The sequence below is a fragment of the Adelges cooleyi genome, unplaced genomic scaffold, assembly GCF_023614345.1.
Source record: "Adelges cooleyi isolate 19-005CV unplaced genomic scaffold, UGA_ACOO_1.1 ACOO_flye_CR_arks_rails_tigmint_CR_PRNA_60, whole genome shotgun sequence".
Lineage (NCBI taxonomy): Eukaryota > Metazoa > Arthropoda > Insecta > Hemiptera > Adelgidae > Adelges > Adelges cooleyi.
This window is the reverse complement of record NW_026096297.1, coordinates 92,739-109,633: the sequence shown is the minus strand read 5'-3', so window position 1 is coordinate 109,633 and position 16,895 is coordinate 92,739. Positions and strand designations below refer to the sequence as shown.

The 16,895-nt window shown below is 27.9% G+C and overlaps 1 protein-coding gene across 1 annotated transcript; it reads left to right on the top strand.

Annotated features, from left to right (window-relative positions):
• The first annotated feature begins 913 nt into the window (after positions 1-913).
• LOC126844045 (zinc finger protein 431-like) lies at positions 914-16,105 on the top strand. Its single transcript, XM_050581895.1, has 6 exons — positions 914-1,041; positions 1,658-1,852; positions 1,942-3,362; positions 15,225-15,416; positions 15,609-15,815; positions 15,951-16,105. The coding sequence occupies exons 1-6, from the start codon at positions 914-916 to the stop codon at positions 16,103-16,105; spliced, it is 2,298 nt and encodes a 765-aa protein (XP_050437852.1).
• Positions 16,106-16,895: the final 790 nt, after the last annotated feature.

Below are 16,895 nucleotides of genomic sequence, written 5' to 3'. Positions count from 1 at the left end.
GCCCTACAATTATTCAAGTTATTTTTAACAAATATATCATAAAAATACTTTTAAAGTGCAGTTTTTACTCACTTTTTTAACATTAAATTATGCTATTACAGTGGTCGAAAATTAATAAATAGTCTTTTAAATATTAATATGCTTATTGTAGTTATTACTTATTATAAACGTATGAAAGACGTTTGAGTGGGGTTGGAGCTTCTACCAATGCCTAAATATTACAATGTTTAATATTATATAGAAAATAAAAGCACATAATAGAAAATAAATTTTGTGTAACATTGTATATTTTTCATCATTGACATTGCTCTATATTATGTGAGAAATCCTTCGGGGGATTAAAATTCTTACGATTTACTTAAAAACTAATTAAAAAAATCACTTCAAATAATTATGCAGGGTTATGAGAATTTATACATAATATTATATTATTAGACTACATCTACGTTAACTATGAAGCTGATAATTGTTTGTTGATTTTTACATTGATAGATTTTAACTATTTTACTCGTATTTCTGTTATCAAAGCCTTAAATCTATATTAAACTCTTATTTTTTAGGTTCTATTAAACCGATACAACTACTAATAAGTTTGAAGAACCTAAACATAATTTTATAAGTATAAACTTGCCGTAGATTAATATTAGTATTTCACATTCAAGACAGACATTTATAGAAATTAAGATAAACCAGTTATAATGGATATACATATGGATACACTTTCCATTGGGTAAGTTTGATTTTGAATTGGAATTACGATAATGAACTGATTGTCCAAGTTTTAAACCATCTGAAAATCATATTTTTACTTCAAGAAACGCTTAAAATTCAAAAATATAGTTTAAGAGACACCATTACATAACCTCATTAATACTCTACAAAAGCCGTTTTTATTGTTAGCAAACCAAACACCATGAATGTAAATAAATGGGAGGTCGACGAAGTGGATAATGACTGTTATTTCAAATCTACCATACAAATTGAAGAAAATCAAGATATAGCACTATTCAAGGAAGAATACGAGAACACTCTTTCTACTGCGTAAGTGCAATTTTACTATCGTTATTTTGATAACCTCAAAACAAAACAAAGTGGCACTGCTGATATTTGTTGGGGTGACTTAGTAATATTTTATCTTTATTGACCACGCAAACAATGTTATCGTTTTCGAAGATACAATAGTATATATATAAAATGATCGTGGCCATGATCGTTAAAAGTATTTTGAGTTTTTATCTTGATTTTATTGTTTTTTTTAAAGTATCTCTGGCTATCAAAAGTATAAATTATCAATAACTTTCCCAAAGTAATCAGCTTTCTGAATTAGATGATGATTTTCCTATTCGCAAGACAGAAAGTCATTAAAATAAAATGTATCATCTAAAAAGATGTTTTTCATGTTGCCCAAAATTCGAGAATATTTTTTTTCAGAAAGATGATTATATTTTACATGAAAAAACTGATTTTTAGTTATTTTTTTTTATAAAAAGTGGTGTTAAGACAAATTTTTAAACACTTTTTACGATCATGGATAAAAAATTCTAAATTTACATATAGTAAAAATATGAACATATGATACGTCACGTGAAAAAACAATCAAGGTAAATTATTTTAATTCCTTTTGTGAAATTTACTAACATACAAACTGACATTTTAGCAAGGGTTTAAACATCCATACAACGAGCAATAAAATTAAAGAAACATCAGTTAAACAACCAAAGACCATGACTATAATTAAACAGGAGGATGATGAAATCAGAAATGATTGTTTATTTGTATCTGAGATAGTAATTGAAGAAAACCAAGACTTAGAAAATTTCAAGGACCAAGATTTGCGTCCTCATTGCACTGAGTATGAATTGTATAAATATGGATAATGTTTCATAATAGATTGACTACAATTAAGTTATTATCCTAATATTTTGATTACTTTCCTTTTAGCAATACACTCAACAGTTCTATGAAATATAATCAAATTCAAAGTGGAGAAAATCCATTCAGATCAATTAAAAAATACACAGTCGAAAAACCATTTCAGTGTGAATTAGGTTTAAAGACAATTTCAACTGAAAATATAACCAAGCACAAAAGGTCACATGAAGCCGAGAGGCTATTTCAATGTGATATTTGCAAGAAGACATTTGCACAATTAACACATCTTAAAAACCACATAAAGACGCACACGGGTGTAAAACCTTTTCAATGTGAGCTATGTAAAAAGACATTTTCATATTCTGGAGATTTAAAAAAGCACAAAAGGACACATACTGGCGAGAAACCTTTTCAATGTGAGATATGTAAGAAGACATTTTCACATTCTGGAACTATTAAAATTCACAAAAGGATACATACGGGCGAGAAACCTTTTCAATGTGAGATTTGTAAGAAGTCATTTTCACAATCTGGAGATTTAAAAAACCATAAAAGGACCCATACTGGCGAGAAACCTTTTCAATGTAAGATATGTAAGAAGACATTTTCACTTTCTGGACATCTAAAACGACACAAAATGACACATACTGGTGAGAAACCATTTCAATGTGAGATATGTAAGAAGACATTTTCAGATTCTGGAGATTTAAAAAAGCACAAAAGGACACATACTGGCGAGAAACCTTTTCAATGTGAGATTTGTAAGAAGTCATTTTCACAATCTGGAGATTTAAAAAAGCATAAAAGGACCCATACTGGCGAGAAACCTTTTCAATGTGAGATATGTAAGAAGACATTTTCACTTTCTGGACATCTAAAACGACACAAAAGGACCCATACAGGTGAGAAACCTTTTCAATGTGAGATATGTAAGAAGACATTTTCACATTCTGGAAATCTAAATAAACACAAAAGGACACATACTGGCGATAAGCCTTTTCAATGTGAGATGTGTAAGAAGTCATTTTCACAATCTGGAAATTTAAAAAAGCACAAAATAACGCACACTGGCCAGAAACCTTTTCAATGTGACATATGCAAGAAGACATTTTCACGTTCTGGACACCTAAAACGACACAAAATAACGCACACTGGCGATAAGCCTTTTCAATGTGAGATATGTAAGAAGACATTTTCACTTTCTGGACATCTAAAACGACACAAAATGACACATACTGGTGAGAAACCATTTCAATGTGAGATATGTAAGAAGACATTTTCAGATTCTGGAGATTTAAAAAAGCACAAAAGGACACATACTGGCGAGAAACCTTTTCAATGTGAGATTTGTAAGAAGTCATTTTCACAATCTGGAGATTTAAAAAAGCATAAAAGGACCCATACTGGCGAGAAACCTTTTCAATGTGAGATATGTAAGAAGACATTTTCACTTTCTGGACATCTAAAACGACACAAAAGGACCCATACAGGTGAGAAACCTTTTCAATGTGAGATATGCAAGAAGACATTTTCACGTTCTGGACACCTAAAACGACACAAAATAACGCACACTGGCGATAAGCCTTTTCAATGTGAGATATGTAAAAAGACATTTTTACAATCTGAAACTCTTAAAAAGCATACAATCGTACACTCGGGTGAAAGGTCTTCAGAGTCAATCATGCTTTAACATGTTCCGAAATCTATAAAGTCATGCAATAATCATAACTGTCTGGAATAACCCATTCCATTTTGTAGAAATAATATTTTTTCGTTGACATTTTACTATATGTATCTAAATTACTTTCCGGCTCAATTTTTCATTTAAATAACACATTATAATATTCTACTGGTTTTATTTTATTTTATTCTATTTAAACTTTTGTAGCTTATTTTCTTCAGCTTGTATATATTTTCCGAATTAATTGTTTGTATTTTTGTTATTTATACTCGACCTGTCGTAATTTTACAATAAGTATACTGACTATCTATATAAATAAAAATTGAATTTATTAATTTTTTTGAATAGAGCACTAAAAAAATAATACGATTTATTTATTTAGACCTTGTGTAGAACTTAGTTAATGATATTTTTTATCAATTTTATGTAAATAAAAAAATGAGTTTAAAAATTTAGTTTTATTTTAAATTATTTATCTATTCATTCATTCGTAAATTATTTCAAAATTATTAACTACAAAGTTATCTACTATAGGAACTTTATAGAGTCTACTTCTTAATCATAATTTGTTGTAGTAATTCGTTTTTACTGTAATGTTTCTTTAGCCAACATTACATAATTAGAATTTTGTATTTTAATACCTTACAATTAAACTTACAGAACAAAAAATGGTGCCTGAATGGTATTTTATTAGGTAAAATAATTAAAAAGTTTACCTCTTCTCCTTTAAATTCGATAAAAAAGCAAAAAAAAAAATGTTTTATATATTTTTCAAAATAAAATTGCTCCATGCTATAACTATTTTTTTTATAATAAAATAAAATGTATCAGTATATCGGGCCACTTCATTTTCAATATTTTTGTATAGGACAATATAGATTGTCTACATTGTCCTTATAGGACAATGTAGATGTTTTGTGAAGAAAATATTTTAATAACAACATCAATATAAGGTAAATAATAATGTTTCATGTTAGAATTAATTTAAACGGCTGGTTATATTTAAGAACTACTTGAATAGTTAAATGTTAATGACTTTTTCTTGAATAATTAAATTCTTTTTAACAAAATAGATTAGCATGAATAAAAACTAAAGGGTTTCAGAGTTGTAAAATCACCAATATTTAACATTAAACAGAATAAAACTTCAATCAAATATACATAGACAATACCTTATAAACGTTATTTAAACTGCTTTATTTTTAAACTTTATGGTCTGGCTGAAAATCACAAAAAAACCAAACAAATGATGGTATTATACACCCATTGTTTTTTTAAAAACATTTTTTGATATTAAGGTTTTTTTTAATTAGCTAACGTAAACATAATTTTAATTCTAAAATAAAATATATTTATGTATACATATGTATAAAATATTCAAACAATTTAATATTATTTGGTTCAATGGTTGAATTAGTAATTTAAAAAATGAATGGCTGTTTGGTTAATAAATATATATCCAATAGATTTTATGAAGATAATTAAAATAGCTTGTTAATTATTTATTATTGTTGGTGAATTAAAATTTTAAATTTTGCTAAAAGTACCTCCACAGCCATTGTACCCAATTAATAATAATAATATATTTTTTTTAACAAGCCACTAATTAACTCCTAAGAAGTATAACAAATTATGATATATAACAATTCTGTAGTTGACTTGAAATCTTACGTAGGTATTGTGTTTTAGAAAATAGTAAAACATTAGTCTATCAAATAATAATAATAAAGGTTGCGGTAACAATTTTGCAACAGTTAATTAATTGATTTTATTATTGTATGAATTAATATTTAATGACTTGTTTTTTGTTCACTGAATAATGATTATTAATAATTTAGTTTAAATTAGTACAAATGTGTTAGGTACAATTTTCTAAAATTATATGTTGTTTATTGTTGACATTTAAACATATTTCACATACAAAGAAAAAAACTAATTTGTAAAAAAAACCTATTCCACCGCCATGCGTAGTTAGACTTTATTTAAGGCGCAGTATGATACTTTTAAATGAGCAGTTGTCTTTACACACACGTTCACTTGAAAAATAAGAATGTACTTATATGTATGATGTTATAATGTTATGCAATAATGGACTAATTTAAATTGTCGTTTTGAGTTATATGGAACAAGATTTTTTTTTATTTAGTAATACTAACACTAATAGTACATTTTATTTTTTCTAACAAAGTTGGCTATAAATAATTTTTTTTTTCTTTTAGACTAAAAATTTCTAACAAAAAAAATGTATGTATATAAAACTTCTTATCATTAAATTTTTTGTCGTGGGAATGTCATTTTATAGGCCTCTATAATGACTTAATTCAATTAAAGAGAATTCCACACGAATATTTCGATATTTATTACATAGAATTAGATATTTTTTTTAATGTCCTATTTTGTTTATAACTCTAGGAATCCGAATTTAATAATTTCGGTTTAAAATTAACCATATTCAGCAAATTAACAAAGTTACTTTTTGTAGTATAACAATTTTTTTTTATTTTTATACATGGAGAAAGACTATAATACAATCCAAACAATTCGACAATTGATTATCTCATTATCCGAATATTTCTACTTAACAAAAACGGACTCGCCGTTATTATTGTTTTTTTACAAAATGGTAATTCTTATGTTTCTCATACCGAAAATATACTGTATATAGCCTACTTCTATCTATGTGAATGTACATTTAAAAAGTAAATCGGTCATAATTAATGTTAAGTAAAGGTTAATGACTGTATTTTTCAAAAATATAATATTATTGTTGGCCACGTGGTAGGACTAACTAAATAAAAACATGCAACCATTCTTATTTTCTTCAAAATGTTAGTACAGCTATGAATAATGAAAATCTCAATTTGGAAATTATGTCGGCTACAATAAAATACTATGTGAATAAAATCGCTTTCAAATAAACGCTTTGATGCTCATTTGTAAACACAGAACCTTCATTTAAGACTTTCTAACTTTGCTGGTTTATACTGTGCTTGGTTTGGACTGTACTGGCTTGAAAATCCACCAGTACACTACTACTTGAAAAGGTCACTTTATCATATAAAGGCACTTCAACACATCAAAGTACCCCTCTTTTCCCAGCTTCTCACCACTTTCATACTACTACAAATAAATCATAATTTTGAATTTTTGACAAAATTATATAATTAATATACATTACTGTATCCAGAATGAAATCCCTCGATTGTTTTAAATTTATTATTTTCTAGAACCACCACTAGGATATCCGGTCGGTATGTATACCTTTCTGTAGATAATTAAATAATAATAATAACTCGAATGTACAATACAAGCGCTCATTAAATGATTACCCTCATATTAACGAAAACACATCTCAAAAGCAGACATGCTCGAATGACTTAAGGTAATCCCTTAAAAAATAAAATTTCTGCACTAGCGTTGGACATAAATAAAGTCATGTCATCCTTTCTTCATGGTCTTTAGTCTCTAATCAATTTATAATTTAATGTACAATATTAACTTATTTTGGGATAAAATAACTTTACGTTTATAGTACGTTTACGTTGACAAGTAAATAATAATTTTAATTATAATTTAATTATTTTACTATTACTTAATTTAATTATTTATTTTAAAAACATTATTTGTTTTCATTTCAGTATGTGGTGAGTGTACTAAAATTATTATACTTTATAAAATTGAATTATTTATTATTAAAACATATTTTAAAAAAAGTTTTAATTTAATTTTAGGATGTGACTGTGAGTACACTCAACTTATTTTACTTTGATTAAATTTAATCCTTTATTATTCAAAAATATTATTAAAAAAACATTTCTTTTAATTTCAGGTTGCAAGTGTGAGTACATTAAATTAATTTTATTTTTATCATATTTATTTATTTATAGTTAAAAATCGTTTAAAAAACATTTGTTTTAATTTCAGCTTGTGATGATTGTGAGTATACTAAAATCGTTTTACTTTTATCAAATTTAATCATAGTTTATTATAAAAAATATTTTTTTTTATCATTACAAAAAAAATTTAAGTAAAAACGTAGCTAAAAGCATTGAAATCTAATTGATACGTTATTATTTTTTTAGATAGCTGTTCTATAGTATAAAATATGTCAGATGTGAGTAATTACTATAAGTCTTGTATAATTAGTTTGTCATTGTGCTATAATTTCATACTTTTTAATTCTGATCTGTAATTCCTCTTAACTCAATTTAAAAAAAAAAACATATTTTCATTATGAAATAACACATATTATTGTGATTATGACTTTTTTATTTATATCTTACATTTTTTTGTTGCTTGTTAAAAATTATAATTATCTTTTATGCGTTACACGAATTATTTTTGTTTTAAAATATGTATTATGCATAAATTGTTTAAGACCAAGTTTTCACATTTTTTGTTATGTAATAAATTTCATGCAATAGTGTTTTCGTTTAAATGTGCATACACTTAACATTATAAATAATTTTCTTGATTAAAATATTTCATTGATGTCATAGCTCATAACATAATGTATTTATACGTCATACTATTATACCTACTACATATTATATTAATTTGATTATGCTTTGATTTTTTAATTCCTATTTAAGTTGACCAGCCAAAAATCAGACATTACTACCTGACTAAAATAAATGCAGAACAATTAAAACCTATTTGTTCCAGAAAAGTTCCTGTGAGATTATTTCAATAAAAAAAAAGAATTTTATAGTTTAAACCTTTTTTTTTTTACTTATAATAACTATCCCGTTCTAAATAGTATAATTAACTTTTAGACATTTTTTTTTATAAGACAATTGGTACAACTGTGTAAACGATGTAAGCTAAAACTACCTTCGAAGTCTCGATAGTTATTGTTGGTTTAGTTTAATAGTGAACATATAAATATCAAAGCGGACAACGTTATAAAATAAATAACAACGCATTTAAAAACTAGGCTAAGCCTAATATTTAAGAGTTAGAAATATTTGCAAAGGTCGTAATTTTAATTGGCCCTAAATATGTATATAGGTTGATCCAACTAACGTAAGACCCATTTTCTCAAAAAATATGAATATTTTGACAATTTTTTTTTTCTGAACTTTTAGGTACATATTTTACTACATTTTTCAATATTTTGAATATTTTTATCACCAATTCTTATAAGCCAAAAGTGGGATTTTTGGTTTTTTCAAATGGCAACTAATTTTTTTATTTACATAAATTTGTTGACAAAAAAATCATGTTAGCGTTTGAATTTTTATTGAGTTATTCATTTTTTATGACTTGATAAAGATTTGTTTTTTTGACTGCATTTCTTAATATTTTCATTCGTTCATAATACAAAGACGAATAGTTTTATTGCATCGCATAAAAATAATTTGACGTATTACTGTACTCTGCATCACAATTAGATATAATAAATAACTTGTAATTTAAGTAACCTGTAGATAATAACCGTTTGTCTATCATTATTTCAAAATCGTTTAAAGGGACTTTCTAGTTGCTAGAATGTTATCGCCAATTGGGAAATGTAAACATAAATATGATTGTGAAACTGGTTTTGGAAAACTGAAGAAATATGATAAATATTAGGAAGAAATTTAGTATCTTTACAAGGTCATAGCTAATGAATTTTGGTTTATAAGGATTGGTGATACAAATTTGTTTGTAATAGTAGCAAAAATGTCACAATATTTGCCTATAACAACTTTATTCAAACCATCAAACATAATTTTTGGTTGATATACTGGTGAGTATATTTTAGTGCATGCTAGTGAACCTGTTAATGGTCTTCTGAATATTCCTGTACTCCTATCTGATACGGCTTTTGTAGGAATTTTATATAGTTTTGTCCTATATAAAGTTTATGAATTAAGAATAGCTTAGTTAATATGAAGAAATCTTTAGGTGAGTATGTAGGCGGTGGAGACCACCTCTAAATACTTCTTATACTCCTCTGGCTATTAGGAAGATTATTTTTTAACTGTCCATTTCCAAACGTCGCAAAATATGTGTTTACAGTATTTAAGTATTCATGAGGTGTAGACATTGTATACTTGTTAATCATTATATGCCTTTGTTTAAAATAAATAATATTTCCCTCTATTATCTTCACATTAAGCCATTTGGTCACATTTGGCTAAAATAAATATGAAAATATATACAAATCGAAGTTTTAGTACTGTATGTGTTTACGTTGAACATTTACAACAGCTCTTCTATGTTAGACAGTTGATTCAGTTGATTTTATTCGGTAATTGAACATGTACAAGACATTGATTTCCTCCGAGCCCATTCATTTAAGGAGCGGCGAAATAACAGCACTGGCCTTAAATAATAATTCCGACACATACATGTAGGTCGAATCATTCACTGTTTAGTGTTTGGGAAACTGAGTTGGCAGTCGTTTTTTTTCGAACCGTAAACAATATCCTTATGTTTGCATTAGCTCTGCTTTATAAAAACGAATAATAAAAAGTAACGTAAGATTCTTACGTGTCACATTAAAAACTATGAAACTTTAACTAAATTCTTAAACGGTAAAGTTAACAAGTGGCAATATTAAATTTTACAGATTCTTTGAGTAATCGTAAAATGTTGAAGATATATTGTTACATGTTCGGATAACCGTAACTTTTATATAGGCATGGCATAGTTTAAGTTCCTCATTTTAATGGCGTAAAGTCACTATAAATATTATATTCTCGAAATTATTGTTTTGTCGTAGAGGGATCGCATTTTGTTGTATATCTCCCATGTTGATTAAACTACAAACAATTTAATGAAAAAATATCCAATTGTCACACAGATTACATGCAATTTTTCATAAATAACAACCCTATTCCTCCTTTTGTCTTCTTAGCTCAGGTGACAAGTATATAGTAAGCACCACTTATTTTGATTTAATAACTTCAAAAAAAGTTCATTTCTTCTATTAGACTAGTCGAAGTTTAAGACTGGTTTAAAACAGAAAACTAGTTTAAAGGGTAGGGGACTGGTTTGGTCCTACAACATTTAACATTTTTTCATAATTTTGCCATTCTTTTCAAAGATTCAAATATTGCTAATATTGTTAATTGTTGATGATGGCATTTGCGAAATTTATTAATATCTCGTAAGTAATTCTGTATACAGATGGTCACATAAGATACCTATGTTGAATTTTGTCATTTGTTTTTAAAGCTAGTACAAGCATATTGTGTACGGTATAGCTCGGGTCGAATCGAAAACAACAGACGAGGTTACACAGATTTCTATAAACTATACAGTGAATGACTCATTCTAAGTTTACCTTTTTTGACATTTTCAATGGTTGGGGATGGGTACTAGAACTTAAAAATAAATTCAATAATTTAAGAGGTCATATTCCTATGAATTGTTTTAGGCCAGATATTATGAAAACACTAAAATATTAGCTAGAAACTTGATATGTTTACTAGCCACCTTAGATACTAACTTGTTACTGCTTGTTAATATACTATTTCATTATCTATAATTCCACCACTACTTTAAATTTATTCGGTACTTCAGCGAGACATGATAATGCTCTTTCGTGGTTGCAGACTCGGCTGAAAAATGCTTTTTTTTTTAAATGTACACCATTATGTTTCTATCGATTTTTGCTATGATTTTAAAATACATTACCAAATTTGAATTATAATCTAAGTGTTGGAACATAAAATAATTAATTGACACCTCAGTCCTTTCTGTTTCGATTAATAAAAAACTCTTTTATCTATTTTCTAACATACAAATTTTAAGTACTGTACACTGTTTTCTTTTACTTAAATCTCCCTAATTATCGCTCATCAATTAAAATAAAATTACAATTTGATAAAGGTTGAATTAATTTGTTGTAATTACATAAACCAAAATATACAACACGATTCGTTGTTATGAATCAAATTAAAGATATCCAAAAAGAACATTTATTTTGAAGTGTGTATCAAAATAATTAGTATAATGATTAATGAGTATTAAATTCAGTTAATAGTTGATATTTTTTTATAATCAATTCATTTTACAGCTACTAGAAGGTATAATTATTATTTATTTGAGAATACAAAGTCAGTGGTTTTGATTCCATTCATATAAAATACAAGAACACTTAAATTTACTCCTCCAAATCTATTTCAGCTTCAAGAAAGAACCGTTCAAGCCTAAATCTATGTCCTTGAAGAAATTCGGAATGGTTTTCACTTGTTCGTTCGACGCATTCATAATCAATTATAGCCTCATGAAATTCACTATTTGGTTCAGTGTAAATCATCACAATATTGTTTACTTCGACTGATAACATTTTTAAACTTTGATTTATTTTCTCGTCACACGGTTTATATATTTCACTCAATAAAATCAGTAATTTGTTAAAGAATAGGTCATCAATATATAAAAAATTTAGTTTTATATTTAATTCATGTATAAACTTATCATGTTCGCATGCATCTTTACTTTCTGTAAATTGATAAAAAGCTAAATGGATCCAAATATAGCTGAACAATGTTACTTTTAAGACGTCCAAAACTATTTCGTGATATTTTGGGTATTTAAACGGTTGTGTTATCCATTCTCCCTCCTCGTATTGATTTTCGATATTTTCCATTTCCTTTGTTAATAAGCCGCATATATTGTCCCACTTAAAGGTAAGGCCAACAATATCGCAGAACAAACTGATTTCTAACCGTGGGGGTCAGCAGTAAATTGCGGATACTGAAAGGCAGTGTATAATGTTCCTTGTTCTTGACGAAACGGCAATATTTTGGATCATACATTTCCAAAAAAGTATCAAATAATAGATGATGATCAGGTCCATTGCTGTATTGTTTTAACGTGTAGTCAAAGTTTTTCATTAGGTATTCGTTTTCTCGACAAGAAGTTATCAATTTCGTTAGGGTGTCGTTTATTTCTGGTAAGTGGTCTCCTAGAAATGTTTAAACTTCGAACTTGGAACTTTGCAGTCCTAAAAGTTTTATATGCAGTTCCCAGAGCCATGCGCTGACTATAAATTTCCCTTTATACGACATGTCTATCATATTGTATACGTAATCGGAAATGGCTCTTAAAGAACTTTCGACATCCGGTAAAATGAACTTCAAATGTACGGAATTCGTGCACTGTATTTCTTGTATTTTACGGTAGAATTTAAACTGAGTAAGAATTCTGTTTGTTTTTTACTCAATTTTGTAATTCGAGGTCAGTGTTATTATTTCGTCACTGGTAAATGTAATGGGCGTGTAACACAATGTCTTGGTCGTATTCAATAGTTGAATAAATTCAACTGCGTACCGCCCAACATAGAAGAACTGTTGCAGCAGTTCGGTCTAGAAAATAAAATAACGTCAGTGGCATCATTTAAGTGTTTGAAAAGGTGAAACAAAATTGTATTTACATCAAATTGAAAATATAGTAATAAATTTGTCACTAACTATAATTATAAATTAGTTTAAAATAAGTATGGCTTCTTAATGTTAAGTCATAACCAGATACTACCTAGGTGTCATGTTGATCACCGTGTTAATAGCTTGGTTTAGGTTAATTTTTTTAAAGCAGTATCTTTTATTTAGAAGTTCAGAAATATAATTATTTTATATCCACTTAACTATTATAATAAGTTAAGGTACGGTTCACTGTTAGTATTACCTAACTCGACACTGACAATGAGTATTATTTATTTACATACATTTGGTAATTTGAAATACGGCTATGATCAATATTTTATAATCCTTTTATTATATAATTTATTATTGTTTACTTGTGTATCCTGTGAAACATTTAAATCCAATATCACAATGGTTATTTCGGAGGCGGTAGGTCTAAGTACAGCTTTTTCATATAATCGATTATGAGGTTTCAATCGATTTGAGCATTCTTCATCATCGTCTTGCCCATTAACCTTCGTAAATAAATAGAAACCCACTTTTAATGTTAAATAAAAAATGCTTAATTGAAATTTCATAACGATAAAAGACACCTCCACAATTCAACAGTACTCTCAAATTGTAAAAGAGTGGATTCAACGAAATATGCATGTTAGTATTTTAAAACATATTCACAGTTTACATCGTTTAAAACAAATAAGAATATATTATTATGTTACAATACACCTAATCTGTATTCTGTACACTTGTATTAATAGCAGATGCCCTTAAGTGTATAAAATAATTGATGTTGTTGACTTATAGGGAATTTGTATAAAACAACATAATCATACATTCTAACGATATACAAAGGATTAATACGGAAATATGTTTGTATACTAGGCGATGATGACTGTGAATTTGTTTTGAAATATTACAGGTGAATATTTTGTTGAAACTCCTCATTTATAGCTTGTAAAATTAATTTGGTCCTTGGTTAAAATAAAAATTGGTAGTTATGGGTCGCCAACATGATTCGCACTAATATTGTAATACTCGTAGTGTACCCAATCTTAACTTATAGTAATAGTACGCTACAAAGCACACAGTGGATGTAAAAATAATATTAAAACTAATAAACTAATAAGTGTATTTAAAGTACGGTTATGACACTAAACAGTCGACAAAGAACAGAACTTTTCTGTTTTTTACTCGGAATACCCGATGAATCTATTTTGTTGGGTCAAATGTATATAATATCAGAAGATTATTACTATAGTTGCCAAACCTGATGAGCGCAAGTACCAAGGACTAACGTAAAGGTGCACAGGGAAAAAATATATCCCTTGGTATACAAACGCTTCAAATACAATTTGAAATAAGTATATATTTTTTATATAGTTCGTTTTTATCTATGTTAATTTATTAATAGTACAAAACGGTACGAATTAAATTTAAAAAAAATGCAGTAATTATTAATAGAAGCATCGCCGAGAGTCGTTTTATAATTTGTATTTAGTGTTGTCTAAAATTTTAGCAGATGTAGTAGGTATGTAGGTCACTGTTAAAAAATTGGTAAGCAACCGTTGCCAGTTAGATCACCTGCTAAACGAATACCGAGTCTTTTTTTATACTTTTTACAATATGAACAGATATAATAATATATCTACGTAGGTACCAGTTTAGTTTTTAGCTAACGTTTTTTCCGAATCCATATTCGCCGGTGTAATCGCTATAACTACAACTATGTGAACAACAAGTTGGTGTTATCGATTAATTTTCAAAAAAGTTTGTCCGTTTCATAAAAAACACTTCAGTGCGAATCTATCTGATCGTTGTTTGCTAATTTAAACATTTTACTCGTTGATCAAAGAACGCGACTCAACCACTATCGGTTAGATAAAGTTAGAGTGGATAAGTTAACGAAATAAGACACTTTTGGACGATCAAGGTTAACACAGAACGTAAATAACTCTAACAAATGTTATCTAGGGTATAGTATAGTAATCGCTGAGTGGCTAAGATCCGTCATTGGCCACTAGAATATTTTATTTTCACTGGTTTTTATTGAATTATACAAATGTATTTTAAATCGAACAATGCAATGGCATAGGACATGGTAACAGTCCACTTTGAATCAAAAATGTGCACCAACCATATAAGAAGATTTAGGTAAAGAACGCTTATAAGTAAACTTAGTTGTTAATTTTATTTAAAGAAAAAGGAATAGTATTTGAATAAAATGTTTTACGGTGTGTCAAGTTGCTTTATGATGTTGTTAGTAATCAGTAATTGGCAAATGTTGATATCGTGTAACGACAACGAAGATCTAGTTTTTAGACTCAACGCCATAATAAGCCATCCTGGATGGAAGCAAATCGACCATATCGAAGGCAAAGGTCAATGCTCTGCAAATTCATTTTCCGGCAAGGATCTGTTTGTACCCATCGAAGAACCCGATTATTTCTACGTAACCGACGAAAATGTCTACACAAAATACTGGATGACTGCTCGATTGATTGGATGTGTGTACGCGAAGGCTATCTTAGATTATTTGTCCTTCATTCTGTTTATTCTACACGAATGCACACGCGATGCAAAACGTGTGAGTAGCGTGATCCGTACGAGAAGGCATCGTCATAAAACCAACGCGGTAAAAGTTTCAAGAAATAAACTTGATTTGAACTATAGCAGATTTTGGTATATGCTTGATTTAGCGTTGGGTTCAATAGAAAACAGTCATATGATGTTTGACTGTATAACCGATGCGTTGAGTTTTCTAGAAGAATCGTTGGATAAATTACGTGGACGCCAGTCGAATATAAATCTATATTTGAATCCGACTAACATAGGACTCATAAAGAAAATTGTATTTCTAATCCGCAACGCGAAGCAAACCATTAAACTTTACAACAACGAAAACCGTAATAAATACAATAAAAAAATTTCGAGAATTCCCCTAACGTTGGGAAAACATTTTAAACTGCATATAATAAACAATTTAATTATATTTACAAATGAATACTGCGTAATGCTACAAACCGCAAACACAAGCGAAGCTCAGACTTTGAGTGTGCATCAGGGCTGCATTATTCATTCCGTCGAAGAAGCTCAAACAGAAATTGAAAATCTTATAAACAAGGTCATCAATAATTACTACGGAGAATTAGGTTTCCTGAAAGAAGAAAAACTGCCGGAAATTCACTTAATGTAAATTTTATTGTATTCCTAAATTATATATTAATATGTACATTGATATTGATATAATATAATTTTGTTATACATCATCATCATCAAGCTTAATATTCTAATACTGCGGTTATCTATTCAAAATTAAAAAAAAACTTTTTAATAAACATTTTAAATTTAAATTTTAGTTTTTCTAGAATTGGATTAATTTTTATGTTTTTTACGATTCCTTAATGTAGGAGTGCTAAAAATTCGGATACTCCTTCATAACGAGAATGAGGAATTCTTTCGACTTAGCATTTAAAAGATAAGAAACGTAGAAAAGAGTTTTGAATTGAATCAAGAGTTTGATTCAGAATTGAGACATTTGGAGACCAAATAGCTATAGAATATTATACTGTGATGGAAAAATGAAAAAATAAACGTTTTTAAAACAAAATAATTACAAAAAATTTAGACTTCGTTTTGAAAGACCCGTTTTTGACGATGGCCCATTTTCACTTTTAAAAATGATCTTTAAAGATTAGTTTTGTATAAAAAAATATACATAGATCATTAAATTAATTAACATGCTGGATCTTAGAGTTTGATAATTGATAGCTTATTAAAACCAATATGGGTTTTTTATGGGAAAGTGTACGTTTAAATTTACAATAATATTAATAATATTAATGTTATTCGTTTTGGTTGATATCACCAACAGCTTTGTTTGTAATAGAATAAAAATCTTTTAAGATAATTATGAATAATTCTGAGCCACAGACATTGTTTAACAAAATGACAAATAGTAGTAGTATTCAATGCACGAAAAATGA

Excerpts from the sequence above, each read along its gene's own strand:
- LOC126844045 (XM_050581895.1), top strand. The coding sequence starts at position 914 with ATGAATGTAAATAAATGGGAGGTCGACGAAGTGGATAATGACTGTTAT. Across the intron at positions 1,853-1,941 it reads TTGCGTCCTCATTGCACTGA|CAATACACTCAACAGTTCTA; the intron begins GTATGAATTGTA and ends CTTTCCTTTTAG. Across the intron at positions 15,417-15,608 it reads GACTGCTCGATTGATTGGAT|CGTTGGGTTCAATAGAAAAC; the intron begins GTGTGTACGCGA and ends TGCTTGATTTAG.